This window comes from Phyllostomus hastatus, unplaced genomic scaffold (assembly GCF_019186645.2).
Source record: "Phyllostomus hastatus isolate PE091 unplaced genomic scaffold, TTU_PhHast_1.1 phas_contig_468, whole genome shotgun sequence".
Classification (NCBI taxonomy): domain Eukaryota; kingdom Metazoa; phylum Chordata; class Mammalia; order Chiroptera; family Phyllostomidae; genus Phyllostomus; species Phyllostomus hastatus.
Genome location: NW_025333884.1, coordinates 1,146,314 through 1,174,296, shown reverse-complemented (window position 1 = coordinate 1,174,296; position 27,983 = coordinate 1,146,314). Strand labels below are relative to the sequence as shown.

The 27,983-nt window shown below is 50.7% G+C and overlaps 1 protein-coding gene across 1 annotated transcript; it reads left to right on the top strand.

The window, feature by feature from the left end:
• The first annotated feature begins 58 nt into the window (after positions 1-58).
• Positions 59-27,983, top strand: XRCC1 (X-ray repair cross complementing 1). The gene is made up of 17 exons (XM_045845367.1): positions 59-247; positions 668-760; positions 11,339-11,449; positions 20,029-20,187; positions 21,090-21,164; positions 21,262-21,367; positions 21,528-21,637; positions 21,711-21,822; positions 21,978-22,236; positions 22,588-22,704; positions 25,040-25,133; positions 25,294-25,426; positions 25,811-25,865; positions 25,958-26,097; positions 27,187-27,277; positions 27,639-27,714; positions 27,802-27,983. The coding sequence occupies exons 1-17, from the start codon at positions 197-199 to the stop codon at positions 27,913-27,915; spliced, it is 1,896 nt and encodes a 631-aa protein (XP_045701323.1). The 5' UTR covers positions 59-196; the 3' UTR covers positions 27,916-27,983.

Below are 27,983 nucleotides of genomic sequence, written 5' to 3'. Positions count from 1 at the left end.
GGGAACTCTGCGCCTCCCTCGGGAGAGACACGACTGGGCTTGCGCGGAGTTGACGCCAGTGCCGGCGCGCCGCGGTTTGAAAGGCCCGAGCCTCGCGCGCGTGCGCACTTCAGCGCGCGCTGGGAGCCTCCGGGTCCCGACCCCCAAGTCGGACCCTGCTTCATCTTTTGGGTCCCGCGCGTCCCACGACGTTGACATGCCGGAAATCCGCCTCCGCCATGTGGTGTCCTGCAGTAGCCAGGACTCGGTGAGAGCCTGGCGTGGGGGAGGTTGGAAGACGTAAAGGGATTCGTGAGTGGCCCCCACGAGAACTTATGGATTGTAAAAGGGAACTTCATGGAAGTCTAAGGAGTAAGGAGGGGGTCATGGGGGCATTTCCAGGTTATAAGGGAATTTTGAGAGAGATGTGAAATGAGGGCACTTCCGGGAATCTATGGAAGTGCTGCAGAGAAAGGAGGAATAGGGGAGCTTCCTTGGAGAGCTCATAGGTGAACTTCCAGGGGAAAGTGTTGTAGGGGACTCAAGGCGGGGGGCGGGGCGGGAAAGGGGAACACTTAAATCTGGGAGATCGCAGAGAGTTTGGGAGGACTCAAAGGAATAATCTGAGAGCAGGGGACCTAACTCTCATCTCGGTACCCTAACTTTCCCTTTCCCGTCTTATCTCCAGACCCATTGTGCAGAAAATCTTCTCAAGGCGGACACTTACCGAAAATGGAGGGCAGCCAAGGCAGGCGAGAGGACTATCTCTGTGGTGCTCCAGGTGATCCTGCCCTTCCGCTGTCTCCTTCCGACCAGGTGGCATTGGGTTGAAGCATTTTCCCTCTGGGCCTCAGCTTCCTTACCTGGAAAAAGGGCACTGTGGTTGCCAGAGGAGAAAAGTGATCCAAGGATTAGGCCAGGGATGGTCACAGGAATTAGCGTGTGGCCGGGTAGGTTGCTTCTACTTTCTGGGCCTCAGTATCCTCAGCTGGAAGAGAATGAATCATTTCCTGGTATCCTGCCTTCTAGTCAAGCTGTTCAGGGTGCGAAGGTGTCTCGGGAGATCATCTAAACCAATCAACCCCATTTTGAAGATTGGGAACCTAGCACATGGAGGGGACGAGTGAAGTAGCTAGTCTAAACCACTATTTGTGCAATGCTGGTCAGGTTCTGTTTAAGTATACAGTCCTATGAAGTTGGAGGGAGGCAAACAGGAAAGGGTGGTTTGACCTGAGATGGTTACAGAATTCCAAACAGGCTATTCCTGTCAGGAATAAGAAACTGGTGGGAGAAGAGAGCTAAGTGTGTTTTAAGCATCTGCTCTTTGCCAGGTGCTGGCCTTGGTGTTTTATTTGCATGATCTTGCTCTTCACAAGGGCAGCGTGGTGTAGGGGCCGTTATTAGCAGTAATCAATGGCAGTGCTAATTGATTAGCACTGAACCCACAACTGTTGAGTGTTGGTGCACATAACTGCTTGAACCCACAACTATTGAGTGTTGGTGCACATAACTGCTTTGTCATACTGGAGAAACATCAAATTTTTCCTCTTACCTAGGCACTCATTGGTTGTTTTTTTTTTTTAAAGATTTTATTCATTTTTAGAGAGGGAAAGGGAGGGAGACAGAGAGGAAGAGAAACATCAATTGCCTCTCCCTCTCATGCACCCCCTACTGGGAACCTGGCCTGCAACCCAGGCATGTGCTCCGATTGGGAATTGAACCTGTAACCCTTTTGGTTTGCAGGTTAATGCTCAATCCACTGAACCATACCAGCTAGGGCTCGTTGGTTGATTCTTGTATGTACCCTGACTGGCGATTGAACCCACAACCTTGGTGTATCGGGATGATGCTCCAACTAACTGAGCTAACTAGGGCCCGGTTTTCTTGGTTTGGGCCATATTCCTTATTTCTGAGGTGTTTGGGGAGGTATGCTGGGGGCAAGGCTTATGTGATTATGTTTGATACTGAACATATCCTTCGTCTCTCTTGTGCAGTATTTCTGAAAAAGTTTTGGGTCACAAATCCTTTTGAGAATAGGAGAGAAGCTGAGGATTCTCATTCCAGGAAAAAATACACAGATCTACAAAATTCTGGTTGATTTTAGGAGTTTAAATATTTCATGATTCCCTAACACAATAATAATAATGTCAGCTAACATTTATTCAGTGTTACAACTGCCAGTCACCATCCAAAACACGTCATGTGGATGAACTCGTTGAATCTTTAAAATACCCCATGACCTAGAGTCTATTATTATTCCCATTCTACAGATGAGGACACTGAGGCCCAGAGAAGTTACACAGCTTTTCTAGACCAAATGTTTTAAACTGAGGGAGATACAGGTTGCTGATGGCTTAGTCTTGAGAACTGCATTCAAGCCCCTAGTTCTCCCTGTTACTCACTCTTTGACCTCAGGCAAATTGTTTCATTTCTCTGAACCTGTTTTCTTATCTGTCCTTTGGGAATAATGAGACTCAAGCCCAGGGTTAGTGTGGTGTTGTGGTGACATAATGTCTGCAAAAGGGCTCTGTCAGCATGTTGGTATTTGTGTGAAGGGAGGGACTCGTGTGTTTGTTACTGTGTGATGGTTCCGCTGGGCTCTCTTATGATCCCGGGAGAATCTCCTGTGACCCTAGGAGAATCACATCTCATTCTGTGCCTCAGTGGCAGTGGGGGCAAGGAGACTGAAAGCAGAAAAGACAGAACATGAGGGTGAGGGATTTGAGGGTCAGGACGAGGCACAGGGTTCTCTGACCCGGGAGACTGAGGGAGGTGGTGCTACTGTCACCGAAATGGGGATCTGAGAGAAGGGGCAGCTTGAGAAGGTGAAATGTCCCATTGGCATGTCTAGGCTTGGTAGGGCTGTGGTATATCCAGGGGGCAGCATCAAGGGGACAGTTAGGGATCGGACATGGAGCTGGAGACAGCTGTCGAAGTTGTTAGCACAGCACCTGTAGATTCAGGAGTAGGTGGGTTCATTTCTTTATAAATGCATTAAATGTTTATGAAGCACCTTCAATAGGTCAAGCTGTTTAGCTTTGGGGGCCATATAGTGGTGGATAGCATAAGATATAAATATGTCAGTCCTGTGGAGCTGTCATGTTAAGTGGGGAAAGTCAAAAGTGAAACATCAATCAGCTGATGAGTGTTGTGGATGGAAATCAGACAGTTAAGCCAAATGGGGAATTCCCCAGCTGGCGGAGGAGGCAGTGGCAAGAGGTTTTTGTTTAAATAGGGAGCCGGGGAAGGCCTCCCTGAGGTGACGTGTGAGTAGAGTGGGCTATATAGTGAGCTGTGCAGATTTCTGGGGAAGAAGCTTGGGCTCCTAGCAGGGAGGCCCATGTGGGTGGAGAAGAGTTAGCCAGAGGGGAGAGGTTGGAGATGAGCTGACAGGGTGGAGGTAAGGCCCCATGACACTGAAGGCTGAAAGCCTGTGTAAGGACCTAAGCGTTTGCTCTGGGTGAGACGGGAGCCGCTGACGGGCTCTGAGCAGAGAATGGAACCTAGCTTAGGTTCTCAGAGAGTTCTGGTTTCTGTGTTGAGAATAAACACTTGCAGGGGCAAGTGTATGAGCAAGCAGCATTGCAGTGGTAACCTGCCTGCTGTCAGAGGTCCTTTGGGAAATCTGATTGCTTCTGGCAGATGCCAATATGCAGGCTGACTCCGTATTCACCAAATACTGATTTTGGTTCTTTTCAAGTGATGAGGCTGAAATTTCTGCACATCAAGACTCGCAGACTAATCTGTGTTGCTTTTTCCTGCTACCCTGTGTTTTTCCTCCCAGCAATATTATGCCACATCAGGATAGTCCCACACGGGGCTCTGCTCCTGACAGCCCCACACGCCACTGCTGTTTGTCAGGGCCCCAGAGTCTCTGTTGCCAGCCCATGGCCTGCTCCCAGGAGGGGAGTTTCCATCTCTGTGCTCACTTTTCCTGGGCCAGGGGGTGGCTGGGACGTGGTCCAGGTGGAAGTCCAGTGCCCCATTGGAGGTGCGTCCTTTAGGAGAGATGTTCAACAGCAAGGTGGCACATGTTTCTTTCTTTCTTTTTTCTTTTCTTTCTTTTTTTTTTTTTTTTTGCTTTTCAGGGGTTTTCTGATTGCTTGGTTTTAAATTGGTTTTTATCTTCTTTTAATGTGTCAGATGTACAGCAAAGCACACAGTTCTGTGAATCCTCTTGGAGTACAACGTGCGCGCCACACTCAGATCACGTGATAGGGCATGCCCCTTCCCCAGGCCCCTCCTGCTCCTCCCAGTCACTGTCTCCCACAAGGGTAACCATTACTCTATGTTTTTTAAAATATATTTTATTGATTATGCTATTACAGTTGTCCCATTTTCCCCCTTCACTCCCTTCCACCCTGTATACCCTCTCCCACCCATATCCCCCTTTTTAGTCATGTCCATGTGTCATACTTATAAGTTCTTTAGCTTCTACATTTCCCATACTATTCTTACCCTCCCCCTATCTATTTTCAACCTACAATCTATGCTACTTATTCTCTGTACCTTTCCTCCTCTCTCCTCCTCCCTCTCCCCTGTTGCTAACCCTCCATGTGATCTCCATTTCTGTGGTTCTGTTCCTGTTCTAGTTGTTTGCTTAGTTTCTTTTGGTTTTGCTTTAGGTGTTAATAATTGTGACTTTGCCGTCCTTTTATTATACGTGTTTTGTCTTTATCTTCTTTTCTTAGATAAGTCCCTTTAACATTTCATAAAATAAGGGCTTGGTGATGATGAACTTCTTTAACTTGACCTTATCTGAGAAGCACTTTATCTGCCCTTCCATTCTAAATGAAAGCTTTGCTGGATAGAGTAATCTGGGATATAGGTCCTTGCCTTTCATGACTTGGAATACTTCTTTCCAGCCCCTTCTTGCCTGTAAGGTCTCTTTTGAGAAATCAGCTGACAGTCTGATGGGAACTCTTTTGTAGGTGACTGTCCCCTTATCTCTTGCTGCTTCTAGGATTGTCTCCTTCATTTTTACCTTGGCTAATGTAATTATGATGTGCCTTGGTGTGCTCCTCCTTGGGTTGAACTTCTTTGGGACCCTCTGAGCTTCCTGACTTCCTGAAAGTCTATTTCCTTTGCCAGAATGGGGAAGTTCTCTTTTATTATTTGTTCAAATATGTGTTCAATCTGTTGCTTTTCCTCTTCCCCTTCTGGTACCCCTATAATTCGGATGTTGGAACGTTTAAAGATGTCCTGGAGGTTCCTAAGCTTCTCCTCGTTTTTTTGAATTCTTATTTCTCCATTCTTTCATGTTTGGTTGTTTTTCTTCCTTCTGGTCCACTCTATTGTTTTGAGTCCCAGTTTCCTTCCCATCACTATTGGTTCTCCATGCATCTTCCTTCATCTCTTTTATGGTAACCTGCATTTTTTCATGTAATTTGTGCCCAAAATCAACCAATTCTGTGAGCTTCCTGATCACCAGTGTTTTGAACTGTGTATCTGATAGATTGGCTATCTCTTGGTCGCTCAAAAGGATGAGTCCTGGGGGCATTGATCTGTTCTTCTGTTTGAGACATGTCTCTCTCTCTCTCTCTCCTTTTTGGTCTGGTCACTCCTGTTACGGTGAGGGGCAGAGCCTTAGGTGTTCACCGGGGCTGGGCACCCCAGTGCTAGATTGTGACGTTGTATGTGGGGGCAGGGGTGGGAGGGAGGGAACAATGGCGGTAGCTCCATTCTCCTGGGACCTCAGTCCCTTCTCTGGGATCCCAGGTTGCTCACTCTTCCGCAGTCCACAATTGCCACCTCACTGGCAGGTCTGCCAGCTGCCGCTTGCGTACTCAGGGTCCACCCGCTGCAATCTTGTACACCCCTGATGCCTTATGTGCTCCTGGTTGCCTTATGCGCCCAGTTTTCCCTGTTCTCTGTGCGCCACGACCTGCGCCGGGCTGCTTTCTTTGCCCCTCCTACCGGTCTGGATGAACGGGTCTACTTCAACTTCTTGGCTGTCCAACTTCCATTCAGATAAACTCTCTGTCAGTTCTGGGTGTTATTCTGCCTCTAAATTGTTGTTGTTCTAATCTTGGTTGTGCGTGGAGGTACGGTGCGTCCACCTATGCCTCCATCTTGCTGGAAGCCCATTACCCTGATTTTTAACAGCATCGATTTCTTTAACAGCATCGGTTTGGGATTTTATGTAAATAGAATCATGCAGTATCTACTGTTGTGTCTGGCTGCTCTCACTCCCTAGTATGTTTGTAAGTTTCATCCATGTTGGGTGTAGCCGTGGATGGCTTATTCTCATTCTATAGACTGTTCCATTGTTGGAAATAACCATTGTGGTTTTCTTAACTTTACTTTTTGAATGCATAGTATATGCATATGGTGCAAAATTCAAAAGGCATAAAAAGGCACAAACTAAAAAAGTCCCCTTCCCCACCCGCTTCTATCCCCTCCCCCACTTCTGCTACCTGGTTCTTCCCCCCTGAGGCAGCTACTGCTAGCAGTTTCCTGTGTGGCCCTCCTGGGTCATGTGTACACATATAAACATGTATATCCACCCCTGGCTTCCCCTTTTTAAATTACAGGGTATTTTTTCAAATAACAGTATATCTTAGAGATCCCCTGTTACTGCACAGAGTTCTACCTTATTCTTTGAAATGGTGCATAACATTGCCTTTCATAGACATGGGACAATTTTTTAACAAGATGTCTCTTAGGAACGTTGCAAACCGACCATGTGCCCTTTGTCTCATTGTCACGAATTGTGTCCTCCTGAGAAAGGGGCACACAAACGTGGCCACAGACGACAGTCATCTTGTGCTTAAGCCCTTCTCCTAACAACTGACACTTACTGAACACTCTTTTTTCTGAGGTGAAATTCACGCAACATAAAATTCACCATTTTAACCATTGAAAGTGTACCGCTCAGTGGTTTTCAGTACATTGACAATGTCCTGCAGTCATCGTCACTAACTGAGGATATTTTCATCACCCCAAGAAGAAGCCCCATAGCTCGAAGCAGTTGTGCCCCATTCCCCCTCCCCAGGTTGGCCCTGACAGCCACCGGTCTACTTTCTGACTATGGACTTGCCTATTCTGGACATTTCATGTAAATACAATCATCCCCCTGGCTGGTGTGGCTCTGTGGATTGACCGCTGGCCTGTGAACCAAAGGGTCACCAGTTCGATTCCCTGTCAGGGCACATGCCTGGGCTGGGGGCCCAAGTCTCTGGTTGGGGGTATGAGGGAGGCAATCAGTTGTTGTTTCTCTTACACATTGATGTTTCTCACCCTTCTCCTTTCCTTCCCCTCTCTCTAAAAGTAAAATAAATAAAATCTTTATTATTTTTTAATTTTTAAAAAAGATTTTATTGATTTATTTTTAGACAGGGGAAGGGAGAGAGAAAGAGGGAGAGACACATCAATGTGCGGTTGCCTCTCACATGTCTCCTACTGGGAACCTGGCCCACAACCCAGGCATGTGCATCTTTAAAAAAAATAAATAGCCTCTCTCTCCTTCCTTTCTCCTCTGTCTAAAAATAAATCAATAAAATCTTTTTTAAAAATTCATAAGTCTGTGGACATTTGGGCATTTTCCATGCACAAACATTTTTATAAGAAATGTTTTATTTATCAAAAAAAATGAGAGAACAGAGGATCAAGTCAGAGAAACACACTCTGACTCACCTGGAAGAAGCGGCAGACGTTCATGCTCTGAACGGCGATGTGGCAAGGAATGTGGGTGGCCCCTGGGACCTGAGGGTAGCACCCTGTCAACAAGGAGCAGGAACCTTGGTCCTTCGGCCACAAGGAAGTGGATCCTGCCGACAGCCAGTTCTCTTGAGAGAAGACCCTGAGCCCCAGATGAGAACCACAGACCCAGCCAGCACTCCGATTTCAGCCCCTGAAACCCTAAGCTGAGAGTCCAGTCATGCTGTGTTAGACTTTTCACCCATAGAAACCGAGATCCTAAATGTGTGTTGTTTAAGCTGCTAACTCTGTGGTGAAAAAAGAAGAAGAAGAAATACAAGGGAGTCTGTGTGTGTAGAATAGAAGTAGTCATAAGAATCATTCATTTAAAATACAAATATATACATCCTACCAAATATAGGGCCTGGTACTTCATAATGTGGGAGAGGTAAAAAGGTTGTGCTTTTAAAAAAGATTCTATTTATTTTTAGAGAGGGGAAGGAAGGGAGGAAAAGAGGGAGAGAGACATTAATGTGTGGTTGCCTCTCATGCACCCCCTACTGGGGGCCTGACCTGCAACCCAGTCTTGTGCCCTGACTGGGAATGGCACTGGAGACCCTCTGGTTTACAGGCCTGTGCTCAATCCACTGAGCCAGATCAGCCAGGGAAAAATGTTGCATTTTAGCCTGAAGGGTTGAAACAGGGAGTTGAGAAGAAGCGTTGGTTTATGGTCAGAAGTTAGGTCCAAATTTCTCTGCCAGTCATCAGTTCTGTGTGACATGTGAGCTACTTATTTAAACCGAGCCTCAGTTTCTCATCTGTAAAGCCTGGACAGTAACAGACCCTTCCTCCTAAAGTGGTTGTGAGGATTCAGTGGTGCCTGGCCCAGGAAGAGCGTCACCAGCAGTGGAAGGCAGAGAAACGGCCCCCTACAAGCTGTCCACATCCTAATCCCCAGAACCTGTGAATTTGTCAGTTTACATGGCAAAAGGGACTTTGCGGATGTGATGAAGTTAAGGATCTTGAGATGGTGGGATTAAGCTGGATTATTTGGGGGAGGCAAGAACAATGTAATCATAAGGGTCCTTATGAGGGAGAGAGGGAGGCAGGAGGACCCAATTCGGAGGAGCGGTTGACCACGGAAGCAGAGGTTGGAGCGACGACCTTGCTGGCTTGGAGGCTGGGGGGAGGGGCTACAATCCAAGGGAGGCAGGTGGTTTTGGGGAGCATGGCAAGGAATCGGCTTCCCCCCTAGACTCTCCTGAAGGAACGCAACCTTGCTGAGACCGTGATTTTAGCTCAGACCAGATTTCACACTTCTGACCTCCAGATCTATGAGATGTGCTGTTTGTAGCTGCAACGTTCAGCAATTTGTTAGAGCAGCAGAAAGAAACTAATATACCAAGCACCTGGCCTGCCGAGACAATCCAAGAATGTCAGCCTTGATGGTTCCTTTGTGACAGTTGAGGAAACTGTGGCAAGAGACTCAACCAAAGCCACTTAGTCAGGGACAGTCGAGTGAGAATTACAATTCAGGGCATTTGCTTCTTTAGCAAATGGTCACTGGGGGCTTCCTGTCCATCTGTTCATTCATCCGTTAGGAATGTATTGAAGGCCTTTTGTGATGATGAGATCAGCTGACGTTTATGGAGCTTTGCTCTGTGGCAGGCACTCTTTGGGGGCTTCATGTGCGTTCCTTGTTTGAGTCTTCCCAACAGCTGTGTGTGGTAGAAGTTATTTCTGTCCCCATTTTATAGGTTAGGAAACTGAGGCCCAAAGGGTGCCATGAAACCATGTGCTCCAGGACCACACGGCAGTAAATAAGCAGAGCAGGGAAGGATCAGGTGCTCGCTGTTCTTGGCATTTGGGACACAGTGTAGGGAATGACTCATTGTCCCTGCCCTCTGGAGCTTAAAAGTCTGGTTGGGAGAGAGAGGCTAGGCAAATACAAATAAAACATATAACTATATAATATCCAGTGGTGATAATGGGGAAAAACAAAGCAGGCGTAGGAGTTAGAGAAGCCTGGCGGAGGTGAGGGAGGCCACTCTGCTTGGTCTGAAGAGGTGGCTTCTGAGCAGAGCCCTGCAGGAGGGAGGGAGCCAGCCAGGGAAGGTGTGGGGCACTAGTAGTCTGGGCAGGGGGAGGACAGGCGCAAAGGCCCTGAGGTGGGAAGGCGCCAGCCTGTCCTCAGGACAAAAGGAAGGCTGGCCTGGCTGGCAGAGAGCCATCCAGTGTGGCGGGAGGCTGAGAAGTCAGGCTGGCATTGTGCACCGGGACAGCAGCACAGGCAGGCAGGGTCGCCAGGAGGCCAGTGCGCCTCAGCCTATGGAGGGCCCTTCCCTCATCGCCACCCCTCCAGCACACCCACCTGATGGTGAAGGAACCCGGGGCTGTGCTGCCTCTAGCCAGGCTGCCTGGGCTCCTGTCCCAGCTCTGCCGTTCACCAGCTGTGTGATCTTAGGGAAGTTACATAACCACTTCCTGCTTTGTTTGCTCAAGTGTAAAATGGAGATAATAATAGCCCTGCCTTGCAAAGCCGTTGTGAGGAGAGAAGATGCATGCGTTATGTGTCTGGCACATTGTGGGTGCTTAGATGTCTGCTGCAGTGTTGTTATGGGTGTTATTTTATTGTCTGTGTCATCTCAGCTCCCTGCAGAAGGAGGGTTATTATGAGGACCCTCCCCTTGCACACGTGAGTTAGCTGCTTCCCAAAGAGGTTGTACATCACCCAGGGTTGCAGACTTGGAAATGGCAGGGCTGGATTTGAACCTAGGCTTGCCCCACCCCAAGTGTGGGCTCCTTCCTTCCATGTGGGGGTGCTTCCATATGTAGCTGTGTGTAGGTGGTGTCGGGGCGACTTCTTGACTGGGAGGTGGCAGAGCAGACTGGAGCATCAGATGACTCTGGTGGCCGGGGCAGTGTAGGGTGGTGGACTGGGGACATCTGAGGGTTGGAATAATAACCTGTCATTCTGGGATCCAAACTAGAAAGCAGGAGGCTTGCCTCAGCCATTCCCAACTGCATTCCCCTTTCTGCACCCCCCCACATGGCTTTCCATACCCTTAACTGTCAGAGGGGATGGCGGGTCTTCGAGGGAAGCCTTTCTGCAGGTAGCTCTTACCTGCTTTCAGCAGGTGACTACTAAACATTGACTATTAATGCCTCCTGACTGACCATGGTAGAGTGCCGATTACGTACCGGACACTGTGGCTGTAGTATTTATGTGCATAGATACAGTTATCACCCCCTTTTTCTGGTTGAGGAGACTGAGGCTCCAGGGTGTTAGAGGCTGTATAGCTAGTGTTTGGCAGAGCTGGGATTCACACCCAGGGAGCAGTGGTGAGAAAACCAGACCAGGGTCCTACTCTCAGAACAGGTCCCCAGAGTCTGGTGTGATTGGGGGTGGTTAACTCTGGTAAGTGTCCTATGAGTTACCTTGAGAGAGCTCCTTGGTAGCAGGTCCTATGTGTATTTGGCAGAGTTTTGAGGAGTCAGGAAAGTGGGTGTGGAGGTTTATGCATTCAGTGAATATTTTTTGAGTTCCTACTGCTGCATGTAGGGGAAAAGGTGGCACCACTCAGTACTGGCCACCCACTTGTCACAGAGTTGACATTGCAAAGAGATAGGGTGGCTCAGATGTGGGTCATCCCACTCCCAAGGTCCCACAGCGAGCCCAGGGCAGAGCGGGCACTGACAGTGGGCTTTCCCTCTCCCGCAGCTGGAGAAGGAGGAGCAGATACACAGCGTGGACATCGGAAATGACGGCTCAGCCTTCGTGGAGGTGCTGGTGGGCAGCTCAGCTGCAGGGACTGGGGAGCAAGACTATGAGGTAAGCAGGGCCTTGCAATGGGCCCCAGGCTGATCCTTGCCCCGATGCCCTATCACCGCTTCCCCTGGGGCCTCCTGGGCGCCAGACCGGGGCAGACATGCGTCATGCTCACTGTTGCCCTCTGGAGGAGCCCAGTGTAGAGAGACAGGTGATAAACTGTGTACAGCTGGAAGGAGACCCAGTTTGTATTGTGGTGGCATAAACAAACAGAGTCATGTGTTTTTTCTGAGATTCAGTCACTGCTGAAGAGCAAAACTACTTTATTCAGCTCCAGGGCTCTCATAGATGTCACTGCAAATTGAGATTTCACATTGTGTGGGATAAGCATCCAACACGATGTTAGTCACTTCATTTACAACAGATGTTTAGAGAAGGAATGCCTTTTGCTCTATTACAAATACTTTTAAATGTTGGCACAATCCTTTTTTTTTTAACTGGTTGAATTAATTAGAGCTGGATTGATGTTATCATAGTTAGACAGCTAGTTAATCAACAAAATGTTTTTGGGTAAAAATAGACCTACTGTGACAAAGAGAGTTTAATTATAAGTGAACAGACAAGCTTTCTACAAGATATTTTTTTTCTTGCAGTTAGAATTTTTTAAAAAAGATTTTTATTTATTTATATTTAGAGAAAGGGGAAGGGAGGGAGAGAGAAAGATCACTGTGTGGTTGCCTCTCACATGCTGCCTACTGGGGACCTGGCCTGCAACCCAGGCATGTGCCCTGACAGGGAATTGATCTGGCTACTCTCTGGTTTGCAGGCCGGCACTCAGTCCACTGAGCCACACCAGCCGGGGTAGAAATTGTTTTTAATTGAGGTATATTTTTCATACAATAAAATGCACAGATCTCACGCCCTGGCTGGTATGGCTCACTGGACTGAGTGCAGCCTGCAAACCAAAAAGTTACTCGTTCAATTCCCAGCCAGGGCACATGCCTGGGTTGCAGGCCAGGTCCCCAATAGGGGGCATGGGAGAGGCAACTGATCAATGTCTCTCTCCCTCTCTTTCTCCCTTCCTTCCCCTCTCTCTAAAAATAAGTGAATAAAATCTTTTAAAGAATGCACAAATCTTAATGCAGAAGTCAAAGAATCTGACAGATGTATGTATACACCTGTGCAGCTGTCCCCCAGATCAAGACACAGAGCACTGCCAGCCTCGCTGAAAGTTCCCTTGTGTTCCTTATCAGCCCTCCTTCCGCCCTCCCCTGGCAGCTCAGGCAACTCTGACTTCCTTCCTGCCACTGGAGATAGTTTTGCCTGTCCTAGAATTTGACGTAAATGGAATCTTACAGTATGTACTTTTATGTGAATTGTTCTGTTTTATTATTAGTTATTGTTAGTCTCTTACTTTGCCTAATTTACAAACTAAACTTTGTCACAGTTATGTATGCATAGGAAAAATAGTATATATAGGGTTTGGTGCCGTCCGAGGTTTCAGGCAGCCATTGGGGTCTTGAAATGTTCCCCCCTTAGATAAGGGGAACTACTATACATACTTACTTTATACGTATTCCTTACTTACCTGAAAGTAAGTTACATACGTGATGTCACTTTACCCCTTTATCATACTACCGTGGGTATTCCCTAAAAACAAAGATGTTTTCTTCATCTCAGTACAGTCATCAAGATTAGGAAATCATCATTGATACAGCATTCTACTGTCTGATGTTAGACCTTATGTGGATTTCTTTCGTTGTCCCAATGATGGTCTTTATAGTAAAAGAAAATTCAAAGTACAGCACAGGAAATACAGTCAGTGATAATGTAATAGCTGCATAGGTGCCAGCTGGATGCCGTGAATATCGGGGGGTCCCTTTGTAACATATATGATTGTCTAACCACTGTTCTGTACACCTGAAACTAATACACAGTAATATTGTATGTAAACTGAGGAACTGAAAAAGTTTTTAATTTTAAAAATAATAATAAAAGAAAAAAATCAGAATCACCCATTGACTCGTCACATCTCCTTTGTTCCCCTTCACTGGGAACAGTCCCCGCAACTGTCTTTGCATTTCGTGCCGTTGACACTTCTGAAGAGCGGAGGTCGGGGGGTTTTGTAGACATCACTCACTGTTCAGGACGTCTGTGTCTCCTCACGGTCAGGGTTAGGTCGCACCCTTGGGGCCAGGGTGCCATGGAGGGGATGCTGTGTTCTCAGCACATCGGGTGTGCAGCCCTGCTGCTGCTTCTTTGCAGGTGGTGTCAACTGATCACTCGGTTAAGGTTGTGTGGCCCAGGTTTCCCTGCTGTAAAATCCTTCTTTGTGGTTTGTAATGAATTAATAAGTGTCATGTGAAGAAATACTTTCAGACTATTTAAGTATCTTGTTACTCCTGAAATTGGACTCACTAGTTTTGGCATCTATTATTGATTCTTGCCTAAATTATTGATGCTATTTTTTTAAAGATTTTATTTATTTATTTTTAGAGGGGAAGGAAGGGAGGGAGAAAGAGAGGGAGAGAAACATTGATGTGTGAGAGATACTCCGCTGTCGGGGGACCCAGTCCACAACCCGGCAACCGGGGACCTGGACTCAGGTGTGTGCCCTGACCAGGAACCAAACCAGTGACCCTTTGGTCTGTAGGCCAGCACTCAGTTCCCTGAGCCACACCAGCCAGGGCTTATTGATGCTATTTTAATGATATTTAAGAATTTCCAATTGCTGATAGCATAATAAAAATACAGTTGATTTTTTTATATTGACCTTGTATGTTGTGATCTTGCTAAATTCACTATTAATTCTTATAGGGGAATCCCTTGGGATTTGTGTAGATCCCTGGATTTTCTATATACACAATCATACTGTACTGTCTGTGAATAAAAACAGCGTTTCCTCTTTCCACTCTTCATGCTTTCCCCCCTTTTTTCTCATTTTACCATACCGAACAGTGTCTCTAACACAGTGTAGAATGGAAGTGCTGAGAGTGGACATCCCGGTCTTGCTCCTGATCTGAGGGGTAAGGTGTTGAGTCCTCCACCACTAACTGTGATGGCAGCTGTGGGTCTGTGTGTGGCTGTCCTCTGTTAGGTTGAGGATGTTCTTTTCTAAACCTGCTTTGTTTAGAGGCTTTTTTCAGGAACGAGTGTTGAATGTTATCAAGTGCCTTTTTTTGTTCTACAAGGTAGATTTTGACAAATGATGTTTTCTATTAACAAACATTCATATTCACAAGATTATATGAGATGTCAGAAGGTAAACTGGGGCACTTTACATTTTGAAGACTTTATTTGAGCAAATGATTTAAATTGGGCAGAGGTTTTTTTTGCTTTTGTTTTTTTAAAAGATTTTATTTATTTATTCTTAGAGAGAGGTGAAGGGAAGGAGAAAGAGGAGGGAAACAACCCTGATTGGTGTATGTAGCTCAGCGGATTGAGCACGGGCTTGCGAACCAAAGGGTTGCTGGTTCGATTCCCAGTCAGGGCACATGCCTGCAACCCAGGGCAGGTCCCCAGTAGGGGGCATGCGAGAGGCAACCACAATTGATGTTTCTCTCCCTCTTTGCTTCCCTTGCCCTCTCAGTAAAAATAAATAAATAAAAAAGAAGGAAAAAAAACATTGATGTGAGAGATGTATCAATTGGTTCCTTCTCACATGCCCCCAAGGGGACCTGGTCTGCAACCCAGGTATGTGCCCTGAGTAGGAATCTAACTGGTGACCTTTTGGTTCACAGGCCGGCGCTTAATCCACTGGGCCACACCACACCACAACGGCCAGGGCTGTGGCAGATTCAGGTTCCTGGGGTCCGTGGCGTTATGGATGAGACGAGACAAATTCACACAGACTACCGAGTCCTGTGGAGGAAAAGGGGTGGCATGGCCACTCTCTCAAGGGGAGAGCACCTCAACCCTTGCCTTGACAAGCTTTTATTGGGTTCAGTTTGCACAGGAATACAGGGTGTATATGTAAAGCTCATTAATCATTGTCAGGCAGAAATGATTAAACAATAGATAACATTCAGAGAACTCTGAGGGCTTATTCTGAGTCAGGGTCAGATAGTTAAAGGGCCATAAAATTTTGGGAAACAAACTCACTTCCTGCTTGGACTCTTTTTATTTAAATTGAGGGTATTAGCAAAGTAGGTTTCATAGGATTTTATGCATTCTTTCTTAGGCCTGATTGCCCTAGGAAACCTGCCCTTTCCAGCACAGGGTTGCACTCAACACCAGCATTGTTTCAGGCTTAAGTCAGACAGGGGAAGTAAGGCAGCTGAGAGATTAAGAGACTTCTTGCAGACAGAATGAGGACTCAGGCTATGTCAAAGCTGAGGGGTGAGGGTCCATTACCCCCTTTTGTTATAGCCCCCCAAGTTCTTCCCAGAGGGCCCCTTTGCGACTATGCCTGTCTTAGGTCGTTCCTCTTGAGGATTCTTACTCGTCATTGGCTAACCAGTCATCTGCCTGGCACTAAGCAGGGTGAAGAGAAAGAAGGCAGAGGCCCATGCCCCTAAAGGAAGCTAAGCTTTGTCTCCTAAGTGGCTTATGGTCCCAAGGTCCTTTACTCAGCCTTAGCCTCGGGGGATTACAGCTTCTGAAACCAGGCAGGGCATGTTCCCAACACAGGGCAAAATTGATGTATTGTGTACACCAAGATTTTGTGTAGCCATTTTAATACTGAAGAGGGAAGAAAATACACAACATTTTCAGCATATAATGCTTTATTATTTCAAGGAAGGTTAAAAACACAAGGTGATACACAAAGTGATACACAAGGTGATACACAAAAAAAGATTTGCGCAGTGTATGGAGAGGGTGCTGTGACTGAATGTGTGAAAAGTGGTTTGTGAAGTTTTGTGCTGGAGGCTTCTGGAGGGACAATGCGCTGCAGTCCGGGAGACCACTAGAAGCTCAGAGCGATCAAATCGGGACATTAATTGAGAACAATCAACATTACACCATGAGGGAGATAGCCAACATACTCAGAATATCCAAATCAATAAGATTATTGATGAGCATGTAAAACGTGTCTTTTATTTTGCAGAAAAAAACTAAACAGACCTCTTGGCCAACCCAATAATACTGGCTACTACCCAGAGGCTAGGTAGGGCTGGAAAAGACAAGAAAAATAAGGGAAAAGGGCAGAGCATGCTTGTCAGAGTACATGTCACCTTTATAGTAAGTCCTCTCACCTCACACAGTCAGTAGGTTCTGGGACTTTAAGGGAAACAAAAGGACATTGTAACAAAGCCATTTTCACCCTAGGCTAATTGATGTCAACAAGAGTTGAGTCCTTGTGGCATTCCCTCAACATTACAATGAAACAATGTTATTTGAGGACCTGCTGTACAAACCAAGTGTGAACCACACGTTGTAGTAGGTAGTAGGTAATACAGTTTTCTACACAATCAACATGTTCTTTTCCCCCCTTCAGATTCTACTAAGGAGATTCACAAGCTTCTGAGGCTAACGCCTCTAGAGAGTAAAGGCTTAGTCCTGGAGCCTGAAGGACAGTGTTGGGGAAGACAGCGGTCTGGTGACTGGTTTTCTCTGTACAGGGAGTGGGAAGACAGTCTAGTCTGTTCAGAGGAAGTCGACCTCCTAGTGTGGGCAGCAGCCACCAGCCAGTTTGCATTGCCCCTTAATTTTAGTCTCTAGCTGATAAATTCAGCTTCTCTGTTAGCTGAAAATCAGGTTTTTTATAAACAATTAGAGCCAAGGCCAGGGAAAGGCTTCTCTTCTGTATAATTGTCTTTGTCGTTTCCTTTTCATAATCAGAGTTGGGCACAAAGAGACATATAATGGTAGTCTATATTTCTTCTCAGCAGAAGAGGCTTTTGGTTTTTAATTTCACAAACTCATACCTTGTCAGTTAGAAAGAGACTAAGTAACAGAATCTACCCAACTAAAAGTGGGTCACTGTATAAGACTGTTGTTTCCTAGGAGAGGAGCCTAGCATTAGGCAGATCCAGAGTTGATCTGGAAGCTTCACAAAGTCAGGGTGCTTGGTGGGCACCTCTTGGTTCTTTTGGACTTGCCCTCGCAGTCGCAGTATGGCTGCCGCTGCTCCTTCCATCACCCAGTGGCATCCAGAGCAGGAACTGGAGAAAGTGAAATGGCAGAAGTTCAGTGGTCCTCTTCCATCCTCTGTTTCTCTTTAGCGGGGACAGGAAATCTTTCTCAGAAATCCCCAGAAGCCTCCCTCTTTTTTTTTTATTTAAAGATTTTATTTATTTACTTTCAGAGAGAGTGGAAGGGAGGGAGAAAGAGAGGGGGAGAAATATCAGTGTGTGGTTGCCTCTCACGTGCTCCCTACTGGGATCTGGCCTGCTACCCAGGGATGTGCCCTGACTGGGAATCGAACTGGCGACCCTGTGGTTCACAGCCTGCACTCAATCCACTGAGCCACACCAGCCAGGAAAGCCTCCCTCTTAATATCATATGGGCCAGAACTGGGTCATGTGCACATTCTCGGACCAGCCAGCAACAGAGGGGATTGGATCACTTATTGTTGGGTGTGAACTCTGATTCTTTTTCAAAACTGCCTGGTCATTTTTTATTATTATTTGTTCCTTTATCATACTGTCCATTTCTTTCTTTAAACTATTGAAACTACTTCTCTATTGTGTGTTTGATATTTTCAGTATAGGCAGCCTTCGTGGGCCTTAGTCTGCGGTCTGTGGTTTCTGTGAACCTTGGGTCATGGCAGCCTGTTTCCTCTTGCCTCTCGGGGCGGGTGGGAGGGGGGGTGGTGGGAGCGGTGATGTCTGTGTATGTAATTGCTAACTTACATTCTTGGGGATGTATCTGTTGGAGCTCTTGGAGGACTGGGCTTGGAGTATGTTCTTCCAAAGAGGATTTGCCCTAGCATCAGTTGGCACTGTGTGCCTGGGACCACTTAAAATTTTCAGCCTGCCCTGGCTGGTGTGGCTCAGTGGATTGAGCTCCAGCCTGCAAACCAAAGGGTCACTGGTTCAATTCCTGGTCAGGGCACATGCCTGAATTGTGGGCCAGGTCCCCAGTAGGGGGGTGCACAAGAGGCAACCACACATTGATGTTTCTCTCCCTCTCTATCCCTACCCCTCTGTCTAAATATAAATAAATAAAATCTTTTTAAAAAAAGTTCAGCCCGTGTCTTTTCATGCAGATGCTAGTATGAGTTTTGCTCTAAATCCTTGAGAGTACAAACTCATGGTTAGGGGTTGTCCAGGAATAATTTGTCGTCTTTTCTCTGGTGTCCTCCAGAGTTGATGCCTCCCACTGTCTCTATAAGGCACATTGACCTCTGATTTACCCACAGAGGAGGGGCCTAGGTCTATGTGATTTGCTGATGACCTCCAGGATGCTGTTTTTCCTGCTTGGAGTTCTGCCGCCAACCCCTAGGGCCCTTTACAGTCAAGCTCTGTGTGCCACATGGCATCAGCGCCAGGACAGACACTACATCAGTGCTACCTGCTGTGTCAGTCAAGGTCCTGCCAGGAGACTGAACCACCCCTGTTATTTTAACAGAGAGCCCTGGCTGGTGTAGCTCAGTGGACTGAGCATGGGCCTGGGAATCAAACGGTCACTGGTTCTATTCCCAGTCAGGGCACATGCCTGGGTTGCAGGCCAGGTCCCCAGTGCGGGGTACATGAGAGGCAGCCACACACTGATGTTTCTCTCTCTCTCTCCTTTCCTTCCCCTCTCTCTAAAAATAAATACATAAAATATTTAAAAACAAAAACAGACTTAGTGACTGATGAGGCAAGAACACTAAATTATGGTGTGGCAGCAAGGGTGGGGAGCAGCTGCCACCCCTAGGGTTGGGGGAACAAAAGAAAAAGGTTGGAATGATGGAAACATAGATGCTTACAAGTTGGAGATAGGGTTCCATAGAGCTGAAACTCAGACCCTGAATGGGATGCCCACCAGCTGGTACCAGTGTCCCTGAGAAGGGCTGGATGAGGCTGGTTCTGGAGTGCTGAGAATCTGTGAACTGGATTCATCTGGTGCCCCAGGGAGGGGAGCCTGGCTGCTGAAGAAGCAGAGGTGTGCCTGGGGTGTTGCCCACGAGATCCCCAACAGGAGCTGATCTTGCCTCCTTCCTCCAGCTTTGCTGCCTCTCTCTAGCTCCTCCTGTTGGCAGAGCCCGATAAGGAGCAGCTGGAGAAGCAGAAACATCCAGGCCCAGCTGGGTGGGCTTGAGCTGTGAGAATTACATTAACTGGTGCAGCCCTCCACCTCTTTGGATTCTGCTCTCCCGTTTCTGGCCGATGAGAATTCCCCTCACCTTTCTGCTGACACAGCCGTGTGTTTGCAAAAGGTGTTTGAATACTGTGCCGGTCATTGTGAATCTTCTCTGCTGGGAGGGTTTGTTTCTCAGGCCTTGTGGCCCACCACATGGCCAGATATAGCAGGCTCTGTGCAAGAAGGATCATTCTGATCTGGACATAGGAGGATTCCTCTGGGGCCTGTGTCAGGGAAGGATGGACCGGGGCCCCGAGGCAAGAGGGGTCTACACACCATGAGGCAGGTCGATGTGCAAGCTGGGTCTGGCGACTCCTTAGCTTCTTCGCAGGCCCCCTGCCCTCTTCCCAGCCCCTAGGATGCGTCGTTTAAACCAGTCAGCCCTGGTCCTCATTCGTTGTGCCCTCTCCCAGGTCCTTCTGGTCACCTCGTCTTTCATGTCCCCTTCTGAGAGCCGCAGTGGCTCCAACCCCACCCGTGTTCGCTTTTTTGGGCCTGACAAGTTGGTCCGGGGAGCTGCCGAGAAGCGCTGGGACCGAGTCAAAATTGTTTGCAGCCAGCCCTATAGCAAGGTACCTAGGGTGGGAGCTGGGGTGCCGGGTGCTTTGTCCTGGGCCAGGAGGGAGCTCAGGGACCAGCACTGAGTCACAGGGCTGAGAGGAGTGGACAGCGGTTATCCCCTCGGGACAGTGAGGAGGCTGGGTCCCTGCTTTCCCTGAAGTGGGTTTGGGTTCCCCTCTAGCGAGGTTTTGCTTCCCAGAGGGTGTGGAGGGCTGGTGAGCTGCAGCAGCTCAGAGGGGAACTGGGGGGGTGGACAGCTGACTTGTTAGAGGGGTGGCCTAGGGGTAAACATCAAGAGAATGGAGTCAGACCCTGGGTGTGAGACCTGCTATACCCCTTCTTAGCTGTGTGACCTTGGGCCAGTGACTTACCCTTTCCAGCCTCGGTTTCTCGATCCTTGTAGGGTTGCTGTGAGTCAGGGTGCTAAGCTGGAGTAAGGAGACCCAGATGGTAATGACACCACACGGTGAGGGAATCCTTACCTGTGGAAGCGTCCTGGGGGGTGTTCGCCTGGTCATCCAGGGACCCAGGTTCCTTCCATCTTGTGGCTCTGCCTCCAGCTGGCAGAGGTGGCACAGCCCGGAGCATTTCTGTGTCCCCAAAGTGGCACCAGCACTGCCTCCCGTGCCCCCGGCGGTAATTCGGGTGTGCAGGAGAGGGTTTGCTCGGACACCTGGCAGCCTCTGTCAGTCTCTCTGAGGTTAAGGGGGCTAATGCACTTAAAGGCTTCGAGCTGTGCTGACCCAGAGCCGGGACTCCTTAGCAGCTAGAGGTTTTTGTTTTTGAAATTATCCTACAGGTACCTCGCTAGGTGAGGGAAAGAGCCAGAGAGGGGTTTCCTGGAGTTCAAGGGGTGTGGGGCCAGGCTTTGGTCCTTGGCTGGACTCCCCGACTCCCACCCCTTCTTTCCCAGGACTCCCCCTATGGCCTGAGTTTTGTACGGTTTCACAGCCCCCCAGACAAAGATGAGCCAGAGGCTTCCCCACAGGTAAGCTCTACCTGCTACTCCCTAGAGCCTTCTCCCTACCTCTTCACCCCCCCTGCCAACAGTCCACACCCATTGCACTGATCTTGCGGGACCCTAGAAGGTGACCAAGCTTGGCCAGTTCCGTGTGAAGGAGGAGGATGAGGGTGCCAGCTCCCTGAGACCAGGCGCCCTCTTCTTCAGCCGGATCAATAAGACCTCCACTGGTGAGTGTGGAAAACCCGAGTCCTGAGTGAGTACGGGCTGGGGGCCTGGCCTCCTGGGTCATGGGCAGGTCTGGGGAACGCCCCTCTGTGTCACATGGACAGGAGCTGAAGGTCTGAGGGCCCAGCCTGCTCATGCTGGTTCTACTTTCTCCCTCCGTAGCCACAGCCAGTGACCCAGCAGGACCCAGCTATGCGGCTGCCACACTGCAGGCCTCCAGCGCCGCCTCCTCGTCCTCTCTGGCCTCCAGGGCGGTAGGCAGCACCTCCAAGGTGAGAGGGGCAGCCCCTGGTGAGTGGAGAAGGAGGAGAGGAGCTAGAGGCCTCAATTCACCTCACCCCACAGCCTCAGGAGTCCCCCAAAGGGAAGAGGAAGTTGGATTTGAATCAAGAAGAAAGGAAGACCCCCAGCAAACCGACAGCCCAGCCCTCACCACCCACCCGCAAGAGACCCAAATGTGAGCAGATTGGGTTCCTTGTTCCCATGAGGGGCCTGTGCTCCTGTGTCGAGGGGTGGAGAGGACTGGGGGCTGGGACCCTGGACCTGAGGGGGGCAGGGGCTCAGGTTTTAGTCCCAGCAGTGCTAATGGAGCCTCCTCTTTGGCTTCCTCAGTGCCAGCACCCACCAGTACCCCAGCCACCGCCTCAGCCCCTGCCCCAGCTCGGGGGGCAGCGCCAGGGAAGCCCCGAGGAGAAGGCACCGAGCACAGGGGTCCCCGAGCTGGCCCGCAGGAGCTGGGGAAGATCCTTAAGGATGTGGTGGTAGTGCTGAGTGGCTTCCAGAACCCCTTCCGCTCAGAGCTCCGGGACAAAGCCTTAGAGCTGGGGGCCAAGTATCGGCCAGACTGGACTGCAGACAGCACCCACCTCATGTAGGCCTGCGACCTCCCCGCCCGCCTCCCTGCTCCCGCTCTCCGCCTCCCACCGCCTCCCTCTGCCTTCTCTGTCTTGCCTTCCCTCTCCCTGTCTGCTCATGTGTGTGTGTGTGTGTGTGTGTGTGTGTGTGTGTCGTCATCGCACTGTGTGCGAGCTCTGCCTTGTTTTCTCCCTGATTCATACGTCTCTCACTACGTTTCCCTGTGTCTCTCTCTGCTTCTCCCATGTCTGTCCCTTTTCCTTTCTTACTCACCCCTCCTTCTTTCTCTCTCTGTCCTCCTCGTCTCCCTCTGCCCCTTCACCCCTCAAATCCTACCTGACTGACCCGTCCATTCTGCTCCCCACAGCTGTGCCTTTGCCAACACCCCCAAGTACAGCCAGGTCCTAGGCCTCGGAGGTCGCATCGTGCGTAAGGAGTGGGTGCTGGACTGTCACCGCATGCGTCGGCGGCTGCCCTCCCGGAGGTGAGGCCTCACCGCACACTTGTGGTACACAAGTACACACACGTACACGCACCGACCCTGCTGCCATCCATGTGTTGGGCAGTGCTAGGGATCTGGAGAGAAATCAGACCGAGGGCTCCTAGTGGAGGATGTGGGCTGGGAGGGGAGACTGTCGGAGGCAGTGAGCACTCGCCTGGGGGTTCATGGAGGGCTCTGTGAAGTCTGCTTGCGGAGAAGGAAGAGAACAGCACAGGCTGGAGAAACAGCACGTGCAAAGGCTCGGGCAGGGGAACGGTGTGATGGGGCCTGTTTGGATTCATTTAAAGCAAGACCCCGAAGCCACTGCTTGGTGCCAGGCGGCCTGTGCAGTGGTGGGCGCCCAGACGTCAGGTCCTGCCTTCGACAAGACCTCTCACTTTGATGAGGGGCCAGGCTTGTTATGAAACAGAGGGAGGAAGCCCAAGGAGAGACCACAGTCAGTAGGGGTCTTCAAGGACTAGAAGAGCTTTACCAGGCTGACCAGAGGCTGAGAGCCCACTGGGCAGAGGAGCCAAAGCCGAGGTCAGCCTGATGTCTGGCCAGAGGAGCTACAGGTGGGCCTCAGCTTGCAGTCAGGCAGCAGGTCGTGGGAAAATGAGGCCGGGGCAGCGGGAGCCACAGAAGGCTGTGGAGCTGGGGAAGGACAGGGTCAGATCTGAGGCCTGCGGTCGGAAAGGGGCCTTGAGTTCTACTCTGAGGGAGAGAAGACAGGCCTGAGTGTGTTCAGAATCGGGGCCGTGCCTGGTGTATTTGAGAGACACCTTTGTCTGGGGAGAGGTGGAAGATGGGGAGCGGGTGGGCCAGCTCAGAAAGGGCTCCTGTGTCTGGCCGGGGGCTGGGCTCCTCCCAGCTCCACAGACCCCTCATCGGTGGTTCAGGAATCCAGATGCCTCTGGAACCAGAAGTGTTTTTCTAGATTTAGCACAAACCCACTTGGCTGCATGAGCATCCTGAGCTGATGTGAGGTTATTTATGAACTTTATTCTGTGAAGTGTGTCATCATGGTTATTAGAGAAATATTCATAGTTTCATTGACAAGGCACATCCTCCTCTGCGCCCCACCCCCTACCCGCCCCGGGAGTGATATGTAACAGTGTTCCTGGCATTTGTCTCTCTGAAATCTGAAAAATTCAAAATCCTGAAACCTGCCTTGGTCCCAGGGTGTCTCCTCTGTGAGCAGCAGGGAGCTGGGAGGCGTGAACGGGGGCGGGGTGTCACGGGGAGGCTGCAGGCGAGGGCCCTGGGGCGAGGGCCCTGGAGCGGCTGGGGCCTCGGGGGTAGAAACAGAGTGGGTCGGGGGTCTGCATTTGGACCCTGTCTGCCTGGGGGAGGTGAGAGTACTCGGAGGAGAAGGCAACAAAACAGTGTCAGATGTGCAACCGGGTTTTGACTGAAAGAAAAACAAACCTTTAGAAAGCACTTCGTGTTTCAAACAGCAGATGACAAAAGGGTGATTCCAGATGGATGGCTCTCCCCACAGTAATCACAGATTGAGTTTTCAAAATCTTTTAGCTCAAAGAAAAAATAGTAAATCTACCATTGGTGGTTTAATGAACTGTGACACTTTAAATTCTCCGAATTTCCCATGAGACACTGCTTTCTAGAGAGTGTTGTGACTTACCTAGTGGTGTCCACCTGCTTTGGAAAAACCCAGCTGTGTGCAGAAGGGTCTCTGTGCATCAGGAGCGCAAAGCCAACACGTTGATTTGCTTCTGCTGTGTCCTGTGTCCTGGGGTCGGGCCACGGCAGTGATCTCTCTGCTCCCTCATCCGGAGAATGGGGCTGAGAGACCGCCTGCCTCAGGGTGCAGTGCGTGCATCTGTCGGGTGCTGGGAGTGGGCCTGGCACACGGGAGTCCAGGTGAGTGTTTGCCGTCATTATTACCAGAACAGGAGGATTCTTCTGGAGTGTCAGCAGCTTAAGGATCCATAAATGTAGAGCCACGGTCTTAAAACAGCAAAATGTATTTGCTTTTGGGAATTTTCCCTTAATTGGTAGGCATTCTCCCAGTGAGAAACTGACTTTGGTTCTCAAAGGGGAAAATTATTTGTTTTTTAATGCTTTCAGCAATGGAGCATTTCTTCCCCAAGAGGGAGGGGCAGCCAGGGAGGGCCCAGGTCTCCCGTGTGGGCGGCTGGAGTGACTGGGGGTCAGCAGGGTCTTCCAGAGCTGGGAAGCAGAGCAGGCTGCAGGAGCGGCCATGGTCGTGACCCTGGGTATGTAGCAAGCGCCAGTGGCTGCTGCGTCCCGAGCACCCTCCCTGCAGGCCCTGGAGGACAAAATGTGCTGTTTGTCTGAGGCCCAGTTCCTCCCCCAGGTACCTCATGGCAGGGCCCGACTCCAGCAGTGAGGACGAGGGGGACCCTCACAGTGGCAGCAGCGGGGATGAAGCCCCCAAGCTTCCCCGAAAGGTCCGCTGTCCCCTGCTTGGGTGTGGGAGGGTGTATTGGGAGGAGGACGTGGGTCTGACATGGTCCCCAAAGTCTCCTGCCTCCTGTGGGCACACCTCCCCCCACACACTCCTGCCCACCCTGTCCCTTTCCTGCTCACTGACCCACCCTCTCTCCTCAGCGCCCCCAGACCAAAACCAAGCCCCCTCAGGCAGCAGGATCCAGCTCACCTCAGAGACCCCCAACCCCAGGAGAGGGCAAACCAACCTCTCCAGGATCCCAGGAAGATATCCACATTGAGGGGGAGTGCTCAGGTCGGAGCCTTAGGGGAGGAGGGGCTGGGGGTCTGTACTCCTGGTCTGAGGGAGGAGGGGTTGGGGGCCTGGACTCCTGGGTCTGAGGGAGGAGGGGCTGGGGGCCTGGACTCCTGGGTCTGAGGGAGGAGGGGCTGGGGGCCTGGACTCCTGGGTCTGAGGGAGGAGGGGCTGGGAGCCTGGACTCCCGGGTCTGAAGGAGGAGGGGCTGGGGGTCTGCACTCCTGGGTCTGAGGGAGGAGGGGCTGGGGGCCCCTGAGAAACTGGATCTGGAGGGGAATTGAAGTTGGCGTTTGGGATGCCTGTGTGAGGACTGGGAGGAGGGTTACCAGTCTTCCCAGAAGACACGGCAGACACCTGTGTTGACTGAGCTTCCACTCACAGAAGGACAGGACAATGGGGCAGAAGATTCTGGGGACACTGAGGATGAGCTGAGAAGGTAGCACTGGGGCTGGGGGCTCAGGGTGGGCCCAGCCTCGGGTGGGGGGACCTGGTCTGCATGCCCTCCCTCCACCCTCTCCGCTTCCCCAGGGTGGCTGAGCAGAAGGAACAAAAGCAGCCCCCGCACCAGGGGGAGAATGGCCAGGACCCGTACGCAGGATCCACAGATGAGAACACAGACAACGAGGGGCCCCCCGAGTCTCCCAGCCTGCCGGTTCCAGAACTCCCAGGTGGGAAACCTCTCCCTCCCTCCTGAGGGCGGATCTGTCCCTGTCAGTTCTCAGCTGTGACTCGGTCCAGCCAGCCTGAGATTGCTGCTTCCCACCCTGTGACTCACCTCCTGGTCACTTCCCTGCCACTGCCTGCATTTGCCACCTCTTTGTTCTCTCAGTCCTGTTCCTGTTCTTCCTGTTCCCTCTCTGTCCCCCTCCTGACTGGGCTGTGAACACCTCCTCACAATCCAGCGTCACCGTCCGCTGTGGCTCCACTGCAGGCGAGAACGGCCCTCCCTGCCGTCAGGGCTCAGCCCTCCCCAGGCTTCGGGAACCCCATGGGGGCCCTTTTCAGACCTGCAGATGCCCAGGGTCCTTCATTCGTGTGTTATGGGGGGAGAGCATACGGATGATTTCTGTGGCGGGGGGGGATCCGAGTGGTGGTGGTGGTAGTGGTGGTGTTTGTCGCCTCAGCCATGAATGCGGGGGTGGGATGGGGGCGAGCGTCAGAGCCCCTGCCGATGAGAACGGAGGGAGAAATGGAGGGAGACGCCTCTGAGGGCTCAGTGGGGGTGAGAGGCAGTGACCACTGGAGGAAGCCGTTTCTGCCTGTTTTTCCGTGGACACAGGCAGGAAAACAATTTGATCCTCCAAAGCCCCCAAAGTGGTGTCAGCGGATCAATGGCTTGGAAAGCCAGGTTAGAATGGACTGAGGAAAGAGCCTTGCTAGAGACCAGGGCCTGCCCCAAAGGGAGCGAGACAAAGCAGGCGGAGGAGTGGCTGGTGGGTGGGCTGGTTTTCCACCTGGCCAAGTTCATTAAGTGGCAACAGCTCACCTGTGACTTACCTCGTGTAGGAAACACATTAGAATCATTGGCACTGTGTCTTTTACCATTAAAGAAGGCAAGACTCCAAACTCAGGCTTCCCAGAAGGCTCTGCTGCTGGGCCTGGCCAGGACTGCTGCTGGTGGTCACTGTCCCGCGCTGGGCCTGAACGCTCCCCGTCCAGCCGCTGCCTGCTGGACGTCTTGCCTCTAACCGTTCTGTGGCTCCGGGCTGGTGCCTTGGCCTCCAGGGCCTCACCGTGGCTCTCCCCTCGTCTCCCAGACTTCTTCCAGGGCAAACACTTCTTCCTGTACGGGGAGTTCCCCGGGGACGAGCGGAGGAAGCTCAGCCGCTACGTCACAGCCTTCAATGGGTCAGTCTCTGGGTCCCGGGGGCAGGGGCGTGGCAGGCTGCGGAAGGAAGGCACATGGGGGGAAGGGGTGTGCCCTGCTGGAGGGCGCAGGCCCCGGAGTTCAGTGCCAGCACTGCCGCACAGCTTCCCCTGGCTTCACTCTAAAGTGAGGCTCCCCGCCACCCTCTGAAAGGGTTGGTGACAGTGTGAGCTGCTGGTATGGTGGCCGTGGCAAGACTGGCATGTGGGAGAATGGGGGGTCCACAGGCAACCTCTCAGGGACATGGGTGGGGATAGGAGAGGACGGCCTTTGAGAACGGCTGGGGAGTCAGATGTCAACAGAGGGGACGCTGATTCTTGGCTCCTTCTCTTCTCCCGCCAGGGAGCTCGAGGACTACATGAGCGACCGGGTCCAGTTTGTGATCACGGCACAGGAGTGGGACCCCAGCTTTGAGGAGGTGGGTCCTCAGGGGCAGGGAAAGGGAGACCCAGCTGCCCTCGAAGCCCCTGCGTCTCCTCTCACATGGGCCCCCGGCCCCCTGCAGGCCCTGATGGACAACCCCTCCCTGGTGTTCGTGCGCCCGCGATGGATCTACAGTTGCAATGAGAAGCAGAAGCTGCTTCCTCACCAGCTCTACGGTGTGGTGCCCCAGGCCTGAAGTGTGTGCCCGTGCACACGCATGTGCGTGCACACACAGCTAGGTTTAATAAAGCTGATAGGTTTGGA

Bases quoted from the DNA above. Each gene is read 5' to 3' on its own strand.
- XRCC1 (XM_045845367.1), top strand. From the start codon at position 197: ATGCCGGAAATCCGCCTCCGCCATGTGGTGTCCTGCAGTAGCCAGGAC. The intron at 761-11,338 runs GTGATCCTGCCC...CCTCTCCCGCAG, and splicing joins CTATCTCTGTGGTGCTCCAG to CTGGAGAAGGAGGAGCAGAT. The intron at 25,866-25,957 runs GTAGCACTGGGG...CCGCTTCCCCAG, and splicing joins ACTGAGGATGAGCTGAGAAG to GGTGGCTGAGCAGAAGGAAC.